Here is a 16,526-nt window from a genome sequence, read left to right on the forward strand (position 1 = left end):
TTTAGGTAGGCCCATGTTTCTGTACAAACTCTCTCCTTAGATAGGTTGACAGCTTATGCCAACACACAAAATTAATTTAAAAGACAAAGAATGTCAGATCATTCATCAGAGCAAAGAACAAAGATATAGAGTATTGGGTCAAACTATAATTTCTTTGTTAAATAAAGGGGATAGGTTTTTTAAAATAGTAAAGGAGTAATCAGTCAAATCCAATGGCTCTTTTATTTTCAAAAAGCTTCACTTAAGTATTTACAGTTTGTGCAAAAACATTTAAAGGTTTGAAGGACTTCACATTGTAAGTTCAACCTCAAGGCACATACATGGAACAACATCAATATTTCATCATGAGAACAGAAATTTAACTTTGGTTCCTAAGAAAACGTCTTAGTGTGGATGGCTAACACTGCGAATATCTCGATGAGAAGCCAGGATGGCAAAGTATCCCAACATAGCTGTTTTACATGCACTGTAAATTTCCAGCCTACTTTCTCTAAACCATATGAGAACCTTTCTGTATGGTTGCTCATACTGTAGCTCAACTTCCACTGGGTGACTGCTTGAATAAATACATTAAAGTCCAAAATGTGGTATGACTAACATGAAAGGCTACAAAGCTAAATACAGTACATGCAAAAATCCTTGAAAGAATGACACTGGCTAATTTGCTATTTGCAGTGAAAGTTTTGCCTACAGGAAGTAAAGATGACTTTAAATGTATTTAGTTTCAACCTCTCATCTGTTTTGTCTGAATTGACCTCTAAGTGATTAAACATAATTATTACAATGGGAATCAGTGAGCTTTAAAGGAAATTACTTCTCGGCACCCTGAAAGTGTAATAAACTAACATTAGCAGTTTGTAATACATTTTGTGTAATTCCACTGGTCACGGCACTGCAGCTGCGTTCTTTCATCAAGCAAGTAGAAAATTAAGAGTAATGTACGCTGCAAAGCAACCACCAAAGCTCCTTCCCATACTTGGTTGAATCATTATCCATGCACTGCTTAAGGTCTGGCACTATGGATGAACAGTCTCTCATTAGCTACTGTGTGTGTCATGCTTAGTGTTGTTCTCCCTGTTAATACTGTTATTGTTGCTGCCCTGGCTGCAATCTGTTGGAGAAATGTGCTTTCTGTTCTCCTGTCTATTTGTGTCTCATCTTCCGCTCCTTTTCCTCCTCCCACTTAAAACTCTCTCTAGCTAATCATTCAGTTCTGCATAATAGGTAAGGCAAATATCTGTCTCCGTTACACATTCACAGACAGGGGAGATACTATATGTTGCAATAGTTTGACCTGACTTGTCAGCCTGTGACTGAAGATAGGGCTTTCATCTATGACAGAAAAAAACCCCACAAAAAACAAAAAACAAAACATTTTAAACAATATCTGATGTAAAATGTTCAAGTGTTTCTGCATGGGATTATGGACAGCTGGTGCAGCATGTAGCAAACTACACATGATGAACTGTCGGTAGTCACTTGCTCGGTCAGTTAGTTTCATGATTGTTAAGCAGGATAGATAAAAGCACAGGTCAGGGCAACCTGGTGCATCTGTGTATTGGGTGTAGGCTACTGATATGTGGATGTCAGTAGAGAAAGAGTAAAATAAAAAGTGGAGATGCTTTAATAACCACAGAAGATCTATCTTTTTTCTCATTAAAAAAATCCATCTGAACAAGTCATGTATTAAAGTATTTTAGTCTTAAAACCTTATTTTACTCAAAACAAGACTTTACTCAAAACAATGTATGTCATTTGGCAGGGGAATGAAATCTTTACAGTTATTAATTTTGTTTCAATGCAAATCAATTGATGATTTTTTTTCACTTAAAGAAACAGTTTGACATTTTGTAAAAAACGCTTATTCACTTTTTGCCAAGAGTTATGAGAAAATTGATACCACTTTCATGTCTGTATGGTAAATATGAGGAGCTGTAAGCCAGGAGACAGCTAGTTTAGCTACCCGGGCTCTGTCCAAAAGTTAAACAATCCATCTACCAACATGTGCAAAACACAAGTGTAAAACTGACACATGGTTTTATAGCACATTTTCTTACCTTTGGAAAGAGCAAGGCTAGCTGTTTCCTTCTATTTCTAGTCTTTATGCTATGGTTGGTAGTGTTAGTTTCACATTTAGCATACAGACATGAGAGTGCTATCAGTTCTAAATTCATTTTTCTCATCTAAGTCCCATCAATAAAAATAAGTATTTCTGAAAATGTCAAACTATTGCTTTAGATGTTTGTTTTTTCAAGATATTGCCATTTGCCTTGAAAAAATTGTTACAGAATTGACATTCAAACAAATGGGTAAAAAATAAGTCATTCGTATTATTACTAACAAGACTTTAATACATAATATGAAAATGTTAAAACAGATTATTTCAATAATTTACTGTTTTTGTTAATGTTCAGATTATTGGCTCATTTAATCAGAATTTATACATAGGGGCTGTGTATGTCTGTGCATCACCCAAAATTAAAGTCCATATGATCATAATCTGAGTTGGAATTAAAGTAAATGCAGTTACTTTTGAGATACTCCGACTTCTGAGTCAAATCTTCTCAGAAATAATCTTGACACTCTGGAAACCTCAAGAACAAGCCCTTAAAAATAATTTTACTGTTGGTGTACTAAACAGTTTGGTCTAGTTTGTGTTGATTCTCTGCTGTGTATGTTCAAGCAGCCGAATCTGCGTGCCGCACAAAGAGTTAACACACTCTCTCCCAGCGTGAGCTCCATGCAGCCAAGTGAAAATAAGGTCTACATATTTTTCTCCCTTTTTTGGTTGAGGATTATGAGGAGAGGGGGAAAAGAAAGAGGGGGCGTGGAAGGGTCAGCGGTGGGAATTCTTTGAGCTTGGCCCCCGCAAAATAAAATCTTGTCAAATCAAATAAAGTCTTCTTAAGAACTGCATAATGAAGACCTCTCACTGGCTTCTCACATGCAACGAGCTGCCGCCACAGCTCATGAGCTGAAGGGCAGGAAAACTGTTTTAACTGAGCCCATGCAGGGATAAGAGATGTAAAGACAGACAGGGAGACAGCGAGACAGGGAGACGGACAAGGATAGAAAGACATAGAATGAGAAGGGAATAGGGTAGCTATCATCATTGCAGAAACTAAGTTTGTGAATTGAGCAGGTGCATTGTTCAGGTGTGCAAACCATAAATGAAGTAGACAGTCTCATAAGTGTAGACAAAAGGATAAATGATGAGATACGAGACAAACTGCTCAGTCACAAGTGTGCACTGTGAGGATCACGGGCGGAGCGTCTTATTGCTGTAACTTCTTAATTAATCAAAAAGCCTAATGAACACTGGGACAGGGGGTGAAATAAGTGGGTTTATAATTGACATTATGTGTGTGTCTTCTCAAAATTCATCATGCTCTCCACACACACACATGGAGGAACAGGGACCTCCCACCATGATGGATCACAATGGTAAAAATCCATATAATTTAGACACAAACACAGAAAACACCATTAGTTTTAAATTATTCCACATCATCAGGTAGCTCAATGAGCAATAATACTCTAAACAATGCTGTTTGGGCATGAGTAATGTCGTCTGGGTAATTGACTTCAGGGGAATGGTGGAGGTAAAGTGATCTCTCTGTCTTGCCCTCTGTTCCACTGTCCAACATATGACGCTGAGGGAAACTGCCCCCTTGTGGTCTCACTTGCCAAAACAGGGAAATCAGGCAAAAAAGAAGCAGAACAAATTAGGGAATTTCTTTGAAAAGGATCTGCTTTTCTCAGCACATCCATGTGCCTCTTGAGGGTCAATAATCCTTTGTTGCCTTTTAAACTCATGTTTATAACTGCACCTCCTTACTGGAAAAACAAAATGACACATTCTTTTCCAGAGTTTTCCAAAAGCGTCTGTTGACTAAGTCCACCTTTGATCTACTGTAAACCAACAGAACAAAGATACTTTTAGTGTTAAGGCGCTTTTGGGAAATCTCAATCCAGGCTTTCCAACAGCAAGAAATGACATTCTCCCTACACAATGAGCCACAATTCCTTACATGTGATCACCACCTCTGCTCATTTCCTGCCTGGCTTCCATTAATAAGAAAGTGCACCTCAGTTCTTTTTTACAACATGCCACCAATGAAACCAGTGCTTTATTTCCACATTGCTCTAATCAGCAGTGTTTGGATTTCCCCTGTGCTGTGTTGTCGTTACCGCTGTTCTGTTGTACTGGGGAGTGTTTGCAGTGTGTTTAAGCGCTAAAAGGCCATATTTTGCTTCTGTGGTTAGCAAAGGATCTCAGCCCTCTAAGCGCCCCAATGTTTCCAAGGCTAACAGCATTCATCAGAAGCTACACCCATGGCGCTGTGATTGTACAAATCCATGTTCATGTACAGTACTAACCATGAAAACAACTTTCAAAACCCTGCTGATTATAAAAAAAGAAACACTTTTATCTCTTTTTCTAACAATAAAAAAGATAGCAGAGAATCCCACATTATTATCCACAGTATAAATTACATTGTAGACAGAACTTGGAAATATATATAGTATAGTTATATTTCACTAGAATTTTTATATTTTTTATTGTCTACACAAACGGTGTATGTGTGTGTATTTATGCAAGTATTGTTAAGTGTGTCTGGTTTGTGTGAATGTATGTGTGAATGCCACTGTACTGTTTGTTGCTGCATCACGTGTGACAGAACTCTGTACTGGGCACGTTGCTGCTCTTGCAGTAGGCTATACTGTTGTTACTGAGGTGACAGTCTCTAAATCCAATGCCCCCATTGGGTGTGTAGATGGGCTGAATGCGAAAATCTCCCTTGAGAAGCTGCTCATTGTTCAGCGCCACTATCTGGAAACTGGTCTCAGTCATCTCCAGAATGGAGTTATCCTTCTTGGTTCCAGCCTCACAGTAGTCGTCTTTTCTCCTGCCTCGGTTGTATTTCCACTTGGTCGAAGATGACCGGCTCTTCCTGTGCATATGCCAGCAGAACAGGCTGAGCAGTGTTACCAGGATGATAAGAACTGCCCCGCCTATGATCCCAGCCATTAACAGTGCAGAGTTGATGCTTTCCTGAGGAGCTTGGTCATTGCCAGGAGGCTTAGTAGACAAGGCAGGCTTGGTCCGGGCCTCTGAGCATATAGTATCCTCTCCAGGCCTGTAGGAGTTAAGGGTGTCCAGCACGTGCACGCAGATCCGATACACAGACCGGGGCTCCAGGTTGGTGAGGCTGATATGACGCTGGCCCCCAGTCACCGTCCGCTCCCGCATTCCCTCATTTATTTGGGTTTGTCCCCTTTTGACCCAAGTTACCTTGTAGGCTGTGACGGTGAAATAGGAATCCCAGCTCACCTCGATATTGGTAGAGTTGACCACATTGAAGGAGATCTGAAGGGGGTCCTCATACGGAGGCAGGGGCCCAGGAGGGTTATTATGGATTGGGGGTAAGGGAGGGGAGGGTGAGTCGAAATAGGAAGGGATGAATGTGGTGATGTTGGTGGAGATCATGGTGATGATACGGGTGGTGGTGGGTGGGGTAGGGGGTGTAGAGCGGAGGGTGGGCCAGGGTAGCTGATCGGCATCAACCGGGCACTCAATAATATCCAGCGTGAGCTCTCTGATTGCCATGCCACGCACCTTGTCTGGACTTAGGCACACAAACCCTCGGGCATTGATGGAGGAAGGCAAAGACTTGAGCCACACCACCACCCATTTCACTGCACAGTCACAGCGCCAGGGGTTATTACGCACAATGAGATGCCTTAAGCTTGACAGGGCATCAAACACACCCTGTGTTAGAGTCTGAAGCTGGTTGCTGGAGATATCCAGTTTTTCCAGCCTGTTAAGGCCAGCGAAGGCTGCCACAGGGATCTGGTCAATCTGGTTCTCTTGCAAGTTGAGTTTGACCAATGACTCACTGGGTAGGAGGGGAGGGGGGAAGGTGAGTGAATTGCGGGCCAGGGCCAGCTCGCGGAGGTTGGCTAGGTCCTGAAAGGTCCCTGGCGCAATGCCCTCATCCGTCAGCAGGTTCCCGTCCAGCAGGAGGCGCTGCAGGCGTGTCACATTCTGGAAGGCCTCCTCTGCAATTACAGCAATCCGGTTCTCATCCAACCGCAGCTCCTTCAGGTCCTCAGGAAGGCCAATGGGAACGCTGCTTAAATGGTTCTTAGTAAGGAAGAGGAGTTTGAGGCTTACCGCCTCCCTAAAGGCTCCTTCTTCCACCCCCACTGTGGAGATGGAGTTATCATCAAGATGCAGTTCCTCTAACTGAGTCAACTGGGCCAGGGCTGCCTTGGAAATCGTTTGGATATTGTTCTCCTGGAGATGCAAGACCTTGGTGTTTTTGGGCAGATTGACGGGGAACTCGTCCAACTGGTTGCCGTAGAGAAAGACAGTCTCCACAGAGGCCAGATTGTGAAGTTCCACAGGGAAGCCAGCACTGTTGATCTGGTTGTTATGTAGGTAGAGGACCTTGTGGCCCTCCTGTATCCCCAGAGGCACTGATGTCAGGCTGCGTTCATTGCAGTACACAAACAATTTGTCACAACGACACTCTTTCGGGCAAGAGGCACCCGGGCTGAATTGCATTTGGAGGCTTAAGATGACAGTCAACCAAAATTGCAAGAATGAAACCCAATCTTTATTCCAGGGTCCAGCCAGACACTCCATAGTGGAAAAGAAAAATTGGAAAATGGAAACCAACAATAAATTGAGCTGGGATGGAAAAAAACAAAAATGAAAATCAGAAAGGCAATGACGTATATATCCTGCAAAAACTAGACTCAAGAAAAGTCCAACTAGGAGAGTTAAGTAATGATGCTGTTAGCTGGGAAAGGAGCAGGAAACTGTGGGAATAATCCTGTAAATGCTAGTCCTCAGCTGAAGAGCGATGGTCTCATTAGTGGTGGCCAGTCCTCTGACTGACTCCATCCATGCTGAGACATCAGACCATAGCAGGACTCTTCACTCGTTGCTCCAAGCAGAGCTCAGCCAGGAACAATTTGAGGCCACGCAGTAGACAGCCACCACAGGCTCCACTCGCCTGTCCGTCACACACTGCTGGTCCCCGACTGGGGCAGAGTCCAAGGGGGGTGACATTTCGATCCAGAGACCTGGGAGAAAACAAAGAAATGCTAGATTAGTATTTTCAGGGGTGGCATGTTCTTGGAAAAAAAGGGCCGCTCTTTTCCCTTTCTTTCTCTGTCTCTTTATTTGACATACAAACATGCACACACATACCAATAGTCTCTCCTTTTCTCTCACTTTCCTTCTCTCCCACACAGAAAGACAGTCACAAAACATATCGTTCACTGCTAATGTCAAATTATGCAATGGCTATTTAAAAAAGAGTCAAACCGACTGATAAATATTCAGAGCAGCTCTTTGCACATCCGGTTTCACAGACATAAAGAAGGCTTTTATCCCTTCTGCTCTATCAAAGGAGGGAATAGACCACTACAAGGGCACATACTCATAGATTCACAGAGGTTCTGAGCAACATCAATGTTCCTAATGAAAAACATGCTAAAAAGAGATAAGGCTAATAATACTTCAGCTCTTTTTGTGCCAACATGGATGCACAAGATATTTAATGGAAAAAATAGAACAGAAAACAAGTTACGACTGTCTTGTGGGCAGAGGTACATGAGTAAACAAACAATTGCTTACACTAAACAGAGCCAATTGTTTTGCTGGTGGCCTAAGGAGGAGTTTGTTATCATGTGTCTGCCAGAACACACAATAATCAAACTCAAGATTTAAAACTGTGAAGAGTGGCATTACAAAACAAAGAAAAGACAGTCAAGGAATAGAGACCCTGCATATCAGCTCCTCCTCTTTGCTAGAGTGACATACACAAGCTGTCAAATGAAATGGAATTGGAAAATAATTTAGTTCCTTCACCTGCGATAAATGATCAATACAGGCTATTTTTCAGCATGGAGAGGCTTGTAGTAAAGCACAAGGCCACTGGATTACAGTAGAACCCTAGATCCATTATTCCAGGTTTTATGACCCATCAAACATTTTTTCCCCCTCTTCCCCCACATGATTGAAAGATACGGGTTGTTATTGGTAGCTTTCATCTTAACTGAAGCTCCTCCCTGAGTCATTGTTGGATGACACACAATAATGGGAACGATGTGTTCAATTTTAAACACAGGAACAGACATGAGCATGGATCAAGGCGTCCTGCATGGTTTGTCAAAAACAGTGAACCAATGAACAACATACACCGATCAGCCGCAAAATTAAAACCAGTAAATGGTTTTGATGTTTTGGCTGAAAGGTCTATATATACAGTACATATATACTGTATATTTTCTATATATGTTTACTGTATATGTACACCATTAGCCAAAACATTAAAACAGGTAGCTGGTTTAAATGTTGTGGTTGATCGGTGTAATTCCAAAAAGAAATAGAATTCTTGTTATATCTTTTAGCTACATTTCAGATGTGCAATGTCTGGCATCCATGGCAGACTATATTTTGTGAAGTAAAGAACAAGATGATAAAATAAAAAAGTTTTTAAAAAAGGGAAATGTATCTGTTTGCATGCATGCTTCTTAAAATTCCATGTTGTTTGTTGACTAGATGGAGCCTACATGGTCTCTTTGTGGCATAAATGGAGAAACACTCCTTTGACACACATCTGTGATCTATTTTTCTAAATCAAAAGAGCTAGATTTAATCAAATAAGCTTGGGGGGAATAAGCAACCACATGAGGTGATAAAATGTGCTGCCACAGGAGCAGAATCAACAGCAGAAGGCAGCAGCATCAAGATTATTATAGCTGCAAAAATAAAATGTCACTGAGAATCCCAATAATAACCGTAAAAAGGATCAAGATATCAAGTCAGTGGTTACTTTGTCAACACCGAACCTGGTAAACTCTCGACATGGATAGATCGAGGACGGAAAGTGATTGAAATACTTTTTTCTTTATATTTTATTTAATTTCTAGCTGAGGGAGCACAGTTTCTCACCGCCAGATGAACGGTGTGATATGTGGCCATGACAATCCGATTAGAACTGGATTTAGCGACAGAAACGCAAATTAAAAGTTAAAAATGGATAGAGTATTTAAGAGGCGAGAAGAGGCGGATCAGGTATACTTCAAAGCCTGCCCAGTGAGCGGTGTTCATTTGAATGAATTATTTCAAAGGGGGAATTGAAAACCGTGCAGTGCACTGAGAGTGAAAGCCTCTCTCAAAGAAAAAGTCAGGTTTTCTCCGTGGTGAAAAATGTGGAGCGGTGCGCTTTGTAGTTCTGTAATCTTTAACGGAATGAAATACCTAACTAATTAACCTACAAATAAATTGGCCAAAAATTTTAATTAATCTTTCAAAGTCACTGGGAATTGGCAAATCAATATCAGTTTAAGACTATTTTTACCTGCAGAATGCTTGGGACTATAAGTTACATATATGAAAACATATTTGTGGATGGATGTTTTGTAGGACTTGGTTAAGATAAGGTGCATATTTTATAAATTTCATTCCGAATTTAATTAGAAAAGTAGTCGATTGATATACTACTTAGGCCTAAGCTAAACCTGTATTTTTTCCTCTACATTTATCTTCAAGTATGTCCTGGATTATTGAGAAACATCCACTGTACCTTTGGCGAACCTTTATCCATTACAAATCCCGCTACCACGTTCAACTTTTCCCCTTTCTTTAAGCTTCTGTCCTTCAAGGGGTCCTGCTGTATGACCGTGGGTATAGGTCCGTTCTGTACTGCCGTTGCGATTCGGTTCCGATCAGCAGCGTGAACCCGGTGAATCTACAGAACGGCATATTTGCCTGCATGGGTCCCCCAGGTTTTGGCTGCGCGTCCGTCCGCACCGCTCTCGGCACTTTTTTGTTTTCCAGCTCCGGGGCGCTTCACAACGGACCCCTCCGCTTTAACTCAACACCGTCTGCAGCGCATGAGGAGCGAAGAAAGCGGAGACGGGGTGATCGCAGCGTCCACTTCTTCCCCTCCACACTCTGCCGGTGAGGACGCGCTCGCCTAAGTGTCCGCCGCCTGATCCGCCACGGGCCATGACGGCCAGCTGCGTCCGTCCAGTGCGCTGCTTAGTGGGGAGCTCAAACTTGCCTTTAGTGTCTACGCAGCTCAGACCCGTACTCAATGCAAGTTGTTTTCTTAGATGGATTCAGCTGATAGTGCGACGTGTGTGCTCGGCTCACCTCTCTCTCTCTCTCTCTCTCTCTCTCTCTCTCTCCCCTTCTGTCCCTCCTCCCCTCCTCAGAATAAAGAATGCATCTCCTCCAGCAGCTCCATGATGGCTTTAAGCCACAGATCCTCCCTGCTGCCCTCACACTGCAGAAAATAGTTTGTCTCTCAACACTCTTTACGCTTTACCCCTAGACGCTATTTTGAATGAAAGCTCAGACGAGCTTTCATTAGTTTAATCAAAAAATCCAGGAGTAACATTTTCAATGGAAATTCACCACAGGGCACATTCCTTTAATACTCCCAGAGTTAGTTACTGTGTGATATATTCTTGGGGTTACTAGTGTCTCTGAATGGCGTTCTTAGCTATAGCTGTGTCGGAATATTCTTTGGCCTCCTGTAAGATTTCGTTTATGACCACTAGCCCCAGTTCTTTTCGGAAGGGTTTCCTTTTTTAATTACTGCTCCATGATTACCCCCGAGTGAAAAGCACAGTCTCGTCTTTACTTCCAGTCGGCTACTTTATTCCAGTGATTTGAAGCATTTAGAAACACGCTGACAGCCAAAGTAATTTCATCTGACTACATTGCTTCTTCGAGCTAATACTGATTCAGCAGAGCACTGCTGCTCTGCCCACACACTTCAAGCCGCTCAAGCACACACGTCCGCACACAGACACAATTGACTGCATCTAGTCCTGCTCTTCTCACCATCTCTCTGCATCATCTCTCAATTTCTTTAACGACTAAAAACAAGCACGCGTACACACACCTATACAGGGGATTACCATTAAAATATTTAGTTGCTGAGGTGTGTGTGCTGTTTCCTCTTCTCCTTTGCCTCCTCTCTTCCTCACAGGCAAAAACTACATAACCTAAAAAAAGTGGAACTAAAATAAAAGAACGTTTGAAAAGACAAATATCCCAGCCTTACGCTTACGAATAGAACTTTAAATTTATCGCACCCACACTCAGTAAAGTACACTCAGGGGTTTTGCTATTACAGCCTACTTGGTCTGGTATGGGCAGTAGCTGAATATGGTAGCTAATGTTTGCCAATGTTTGTAACTTCCAATAGATATTGCTGTATAACTGATATTAACAAATACATTTTCTGACGTTATGCCTGTTCTTTTACTTGTGCTACATTTAGACTTAGCGATTATCCTAATAGGATAATTGTCTCTAAGGTGCTGTTCGGCAAAAGTTGCATGCTTTTACTCAATTTAGAATGAACTTTTACTTAGAAATTTGAGTATCTTTGGTGTTTGTTTGTGACGTGTACCTCATCAAAATTACCAAATAGAATTAGTTTTTGTTGTCTATTTTATTTCTTGTAGCGATAGTGCCTCCTACATTAGTGTTCTCCAAGGAACTGAAGTTGTGGTACCAACTGACATGTCCTGTTACAAAGCTAGACTAGCTTCCACTAGCATGCTAGTTTGCACTTTCCAAGTGAAATACAAATGTAATAACATTAGTCCTCCCAAATGTTGAAATTTGTAATGGGACAGACAGCTGATAGTCAACATAATGCGGGCTTGTTAAAAAAGGGGTGAAAATGAATTATATCATTGTTCGTAGGCTATACAGGTCCATGACAGCGTGTCTCCTTACATTGTTGGATATCAAATGTCTGTCAAAAGTCGCCATGGCAAATGCCCCCCCAGAAGCTTAAAGATAAAACACAGTTTCCAAATATTTCCGAAAACAGTTTTATCTTCTTGGAATTTTGAAAAATATGTAATATAGCCACATATGTATCATTATCATATATATTTCTTGACACAGGAAAGGTAATATAATTTACTGACAAGACAGGAGATTTCAAATTTCCATTTGACTAAAGAAATACTAAAACTGTCATGTTCTGTGTTTTCCATTCTAGTTTATAGCCAAAGTCAGGGTCATAAAGGCACACAGGAGTCACAGGATCCCCACAGGTCAGCAGGTGCACATTTGTCTTTGATCTCTGCCTTCAGTTGCAAAATAGTTTTATTTTGACTTCTGGTGACGCACTCAAATACTCAACTCATGAAAACTTTCAAATCACCAGTGTCATTTTGTCCAATCAGTTCATCCATTGCATGTGCCATTTAAGTCTTCTAATAGATCAGCTTTCAGTGAGATGATGTGGTTGTTCTCAGTGTTTGCCTTTCATGTTTAATTTCAGCTGCTATGTCCCCGAGATGGACTGCCATTGCCAGGCCCAGTCCACAACATTTAATTCCTTCATAAATCAAGCTTCTGTGCATGGCATGAATTGTCGATTGAATGAATTTAGAGGAAACAGCCTATTTTTAGTTTCTCCTTGATGGACATTTTTTGCAGTTGTTTGCTCTGTTCCTGGTTGGTGCAGCATTATTAAATGGCTCTTTCTGGCATGCAAATGGGGATAAAATGACAGACACTTAAATGGGTGCAGGAGGGGCCTATAGGCAAATATGCTCAAGCCATTACCCCACATATTAATTTGATTTGTTCACTGTTGTTAAGAAAAATAACTGAGCAGGAGTTAGATGTAAAATAGCCTGAAAATATTGATTGCATTCGATCAAAAATGACTTTAAAAATAAAGCTTCATTAAATTGATTTTAATCTTCTGTAGGTGAAAAAGTAAAATATCTGCCATGTGCCTTCCTCTGGAAGCATTGCTCTTAAGTTTGGTGAGGATATATTGTCCATATTTAAGGTCTATATTGCATAAATGCAGAGAAATATTTCAGTCTACACCCTCTCCTGAAATGGAAATTCCTCGTTTCTGCCTTACGCAGAGACCGTCCCAGAGGTTTTGGTGTGGCATATTTACTCTGCACACTTGTGTACCTTGATAACACTGCAGATATACATGACCCCAGAGCACATCAAAGCCTCCTCTGTCCATCTGCTCCTGTTCAGACTCCAAACAGTTCTAAAGGAGGGTAGGGGAAAAAAAAGTCCACTCAGATATGCAGATATGTGTATCCCTTGGTTATATTCACTCCAGTCCCCGGAGACATCATTAGCTTGTCAAATTTCTCCCTGCATGAATTTACATCTGGACACTGAAAGGCACTTCAAAGGTGCCAACAACATCAGTGTTTAAAAACCTCCCCACAAGTATTGGCAAGACCTTTCAAAGAACTAACTATGGGAAACCACAGTAATATTGCAAATCGCCAAAGCTGTGATATAATCAGACCCATCACTAGAGAGTTCGGTGGCTTAAAGAAAAATATGCTGATTATGTTTAGAGTGGGCGATCAATGTGTTCATTAATTTCTAAGGCAATGTAATTATGTTTACCCCTGTCGATTAGCAATCTACATGCATTTAATGTCACAACATGACTCCCAGAAGACAACACATTTTCAGAGCTGAGAAAACTAGTCAGCCAACAGCATACTGTGTATATTTTACTTAAGGAGTGAACTAAGAAGACGAGGGAGTCAGAAGATTGCACCAGCTCCTGAGCCCCTATAGACCAATATTCATTTCTTCCTCTACGTTCATTCTTGATTGACAGATACTGAAAAAGTACAGTACCCACACAACAAACACAAAATTTTAAGGTTATTATTTCATCATTTGGTATCACCTAAATGATGAAATATAACCTTCTTATTCAATAGTAATTAGGGTAAACGCTTACCTCCCCACCTTCCCTCCGTGTTACAGTCGAACAAATTGCCCCTGACTGTCCCGTAAGAAAACTCAATACAACAAGCTCCATCTGAGCCTTCCTAATGTCATATGGGATGTTAAATGTGTCATTTAAAATGTATAAAAGATTTATTGGTAAGGCTTCAAGTTGCTTTCATAAGAGGAGTAAAATGGTCTGTCGAGCTGTCAAAAGGCCAGTGACACTCAATAAGGGTCATTTCGTGAGTAGTAGTGAAGGCAGTGCACTCACACATGAGCATGTGAATTACAGTGGAGGCAAAGTGAATGCAGGGTCCTGACTGAATGCTGACCTGTGCTAATGCCAGGCTGTAAAAACACCGACTTGACAACAAGCAAGCCCCTGTAGTTCTGCTGAGGGAGGGATGGGGAAGAGAGAAGCATGAGGATGAGTGCATATGGAGAAAGAGGGGGCAAGAGACAGAAAAAAAGAGATAGGGAGGTTTGAAATTGTTAAAAGAGGACAGGAAGAGAGGATTGAGGATTACTGCTGTTTTTGACATGTGGCTGCCATGTCATCCTTGTCCTCCTGAGATGTAATACCTCAGACAACTGATTAGCAGTTGTTAAGATATATGGTGGTCATTTTGTGCTTACGTGCTGCTCTCTGCTATGAAAAATAAAACAGTTTAAAGAAGTAATCCACCCTTGGAAGTCCTTACTTTATTTAACAGCATCAGTCTGTGATGTTTAGTGAATCCCTTTAAGTATATTATGGTCAAGTGTAGCCCCAGTTTGTGCCTCTCAGTATCATCATTACATTCCAGTCTCACAAGTAAGCATCTGATTTTCCGAAAAATAAATACCTGATGAAAAACCCAGAAAGTCATTTAACTACACTTACTGCTGTGTTTCTTCAAAGACTCTTACAATCATCTGAATGAAAAGATATTCTGTCTTTTGCACTATAAAGAAGATTTAAAGACATTTCTTAAGTTGCACCTCTTTTTAGCCATGCTGGTGGCAATGCTCTAGGGATGACAATGTCTGTTGAATGGTCGGTCAACAAGTTTGATCCAGAAAGATAGATAGATAGATTATGCTGAAATTTTGTACACACATTTGTGGTCCCAGAAGTTCAACCATACTAACTTTTTATAATTGCTTGAAATTTCCTCTAGAACCACCAGCAGGTTGCCAGTTTTGCCTTTTAATTTCTTGATAACTATTGGACTTAAACAATGCTTTGGTGTACAATCAAATACATGCAAAAGCTAAACTGAGATGTGTTAGCATTTAGCTCAAAGCACCATTATTTCTAATTACAGCCTAATACTACCACTAATAGGAAAGCTTTACAATCTTTGTCTTGTTCCTAATCTAAACAAAGATGGTAGCTGGATGGCAGATCGTAGCTCCTTGCTTAATTTTTACAATGTGAACCAAACAATAAAAAAAACTACTGTCAGTTATATTATTATATGTTGATTTTTATTTTCAATATTTTATGACAATGACATAGGTATAGCTGGATTATACACACAACTTGGGAAACAAGTTAAAAATTTTATTGTGTAACCAATAGACTATTTTTGATATGATTAGAAGAATGAGGATTTGTAATACCTTCAGAACAGTGGAAAATATGTTTAAACAACCTTTTGGGGTCTTCAAAAATTATTTCTTTGGAAAATTGACATTTAGCTGTGTGTCTCAAATGTAATTGTAGGGCACTAGAGACACAAACTGGGGCTAGGACAAGTGCTGTCATTTACGCTTTCAATCAACTTTATTTTCAACATCGTTTCCAAGGGTGACTTTTACAGTTTCCTGGGAATAGTTCCTTATGGTGTATATCTATAGGGGGTAAATCAAGATAAGGAAAAAGTAAGAGTGACAAGAGCACAATATCATGCCAAGCCTAATTGTTCAAATCAGAACAAAGGTCCTCAACATTTGTAGGCTATTTCAAACAAAAATATGCAAATATGTTTCATCCTGTTTAATTATGGAAGACTAGAAAGAAGTCCTTGAATTTTCATTCAGCTGCTCTATCCCAAAAACCTATTGTTTAATTACTGATCTTTATAGCTAAACATTTTCAGATTCTTTTTCACTGAAGCTTTTCCTGGAAATAGTGGTGTGTCAGCATGTTGTCTACAGTTGGTTAGATATTTATGAGAAAAAGATACAACACAAAGCTGAAAATTGCGAAGTACTCAAAAGGTTTAAGTGTGTGCGTTCTGAAAACCGAACAAGGATTACGTTATCATTTCACGCACAGTGTTGGGTAACACTGCCACAGTAAAAAGGACACAGTTCTGACTTGTTAAAAACGGCTGTGCTGTTTAAGAGTAAAAGTAAGAGGTACCATTTAGCAGCAACTTACAAGAGATCATCGGAGACAGAACAGAAAAGGAGAAGAATAGACAGATGCCAGGAAGGAGCAGGTCTTGGGGTCACGCGAAAGATGGGCCTAATCCCACCTCCACTCCCTGCAGCTTTTCTTTTGTTTGAAGTCACATCTGGACTAAATTTCCCCTCCTGACTTGAGCAAAGAGGAAGTCTTCTGGATGGATGTGAGGGGGCTCAGGAACGCTCCTGCCTCCCAAGCTAAACTTTATAAATACTGTACATCCACGAGTTACAAAAGCAGGGTCTGAACAAGCATATATCCAGACCCTGATTCAGAGCTCATCATGGTGGATCAATGATGACTACTCCTATCAGTCATTCAGACACATGCGGGCAAAGGTATGTTTTG

At 40.7% G+C, this 16,526-nt stretch overlaps 1 protein-coding gene across 3 annotated transcripts in view; it reads right to left on the minus strand.

The window, feature by feature from the left end:
• Window positions 1-211: 211 nt before the first annotated feature.
• Window positions 212-16,526, minus strand: part of flrt2 (fibronectin leucine rich transmembrane protein 2) — a 41,647-nt gene continuing 25,332 nt past the window's right edge. The window contains exons 2-3 of one of the 3 annotated variants that reach the window (XM_040125403.1): window positions 12,989-13,073; window positions 212-7,095 (exon numbers count right to left, since the gene is read on the minus strand). In XM_040125403.1, coding sequence (XP_039981337.1) covers window positions 4,670-6,652 — 1,983 coding nt within the window. In that variant the 5' untranslated portion in view covers window positions 6,653-7,095; window positions 12,989-13,073 and the 3' untranslated portion in view covers window positions 212-4,669. Of the gene's footprint in view, window positions 7,096-9,605; window positions 10,124-12,988; window positions 13,074-16,526 lie in introns of those variants that run through there. The other 2 variants (XM_040125401.1, XM_040125402.1) reach the window with 2 other exon arrangements.

The sequence above is a fragment of the Xiphias gladius genome, chromosome 4 (assembly GCF_016859285.1).
Source record: "Xiphias gladius isolate SHS-SW01 ecotype Sanya breed wild chromosome 4, ASM1685928v1, whole genome shotgun sequence".
Classification (NCBI taxonomy): Eukaryota; Metazoa; Chordata; class Actinopteri; order Istiophoriformes; family Xiphiidae; genus Xiphias; species Xiphias gladius.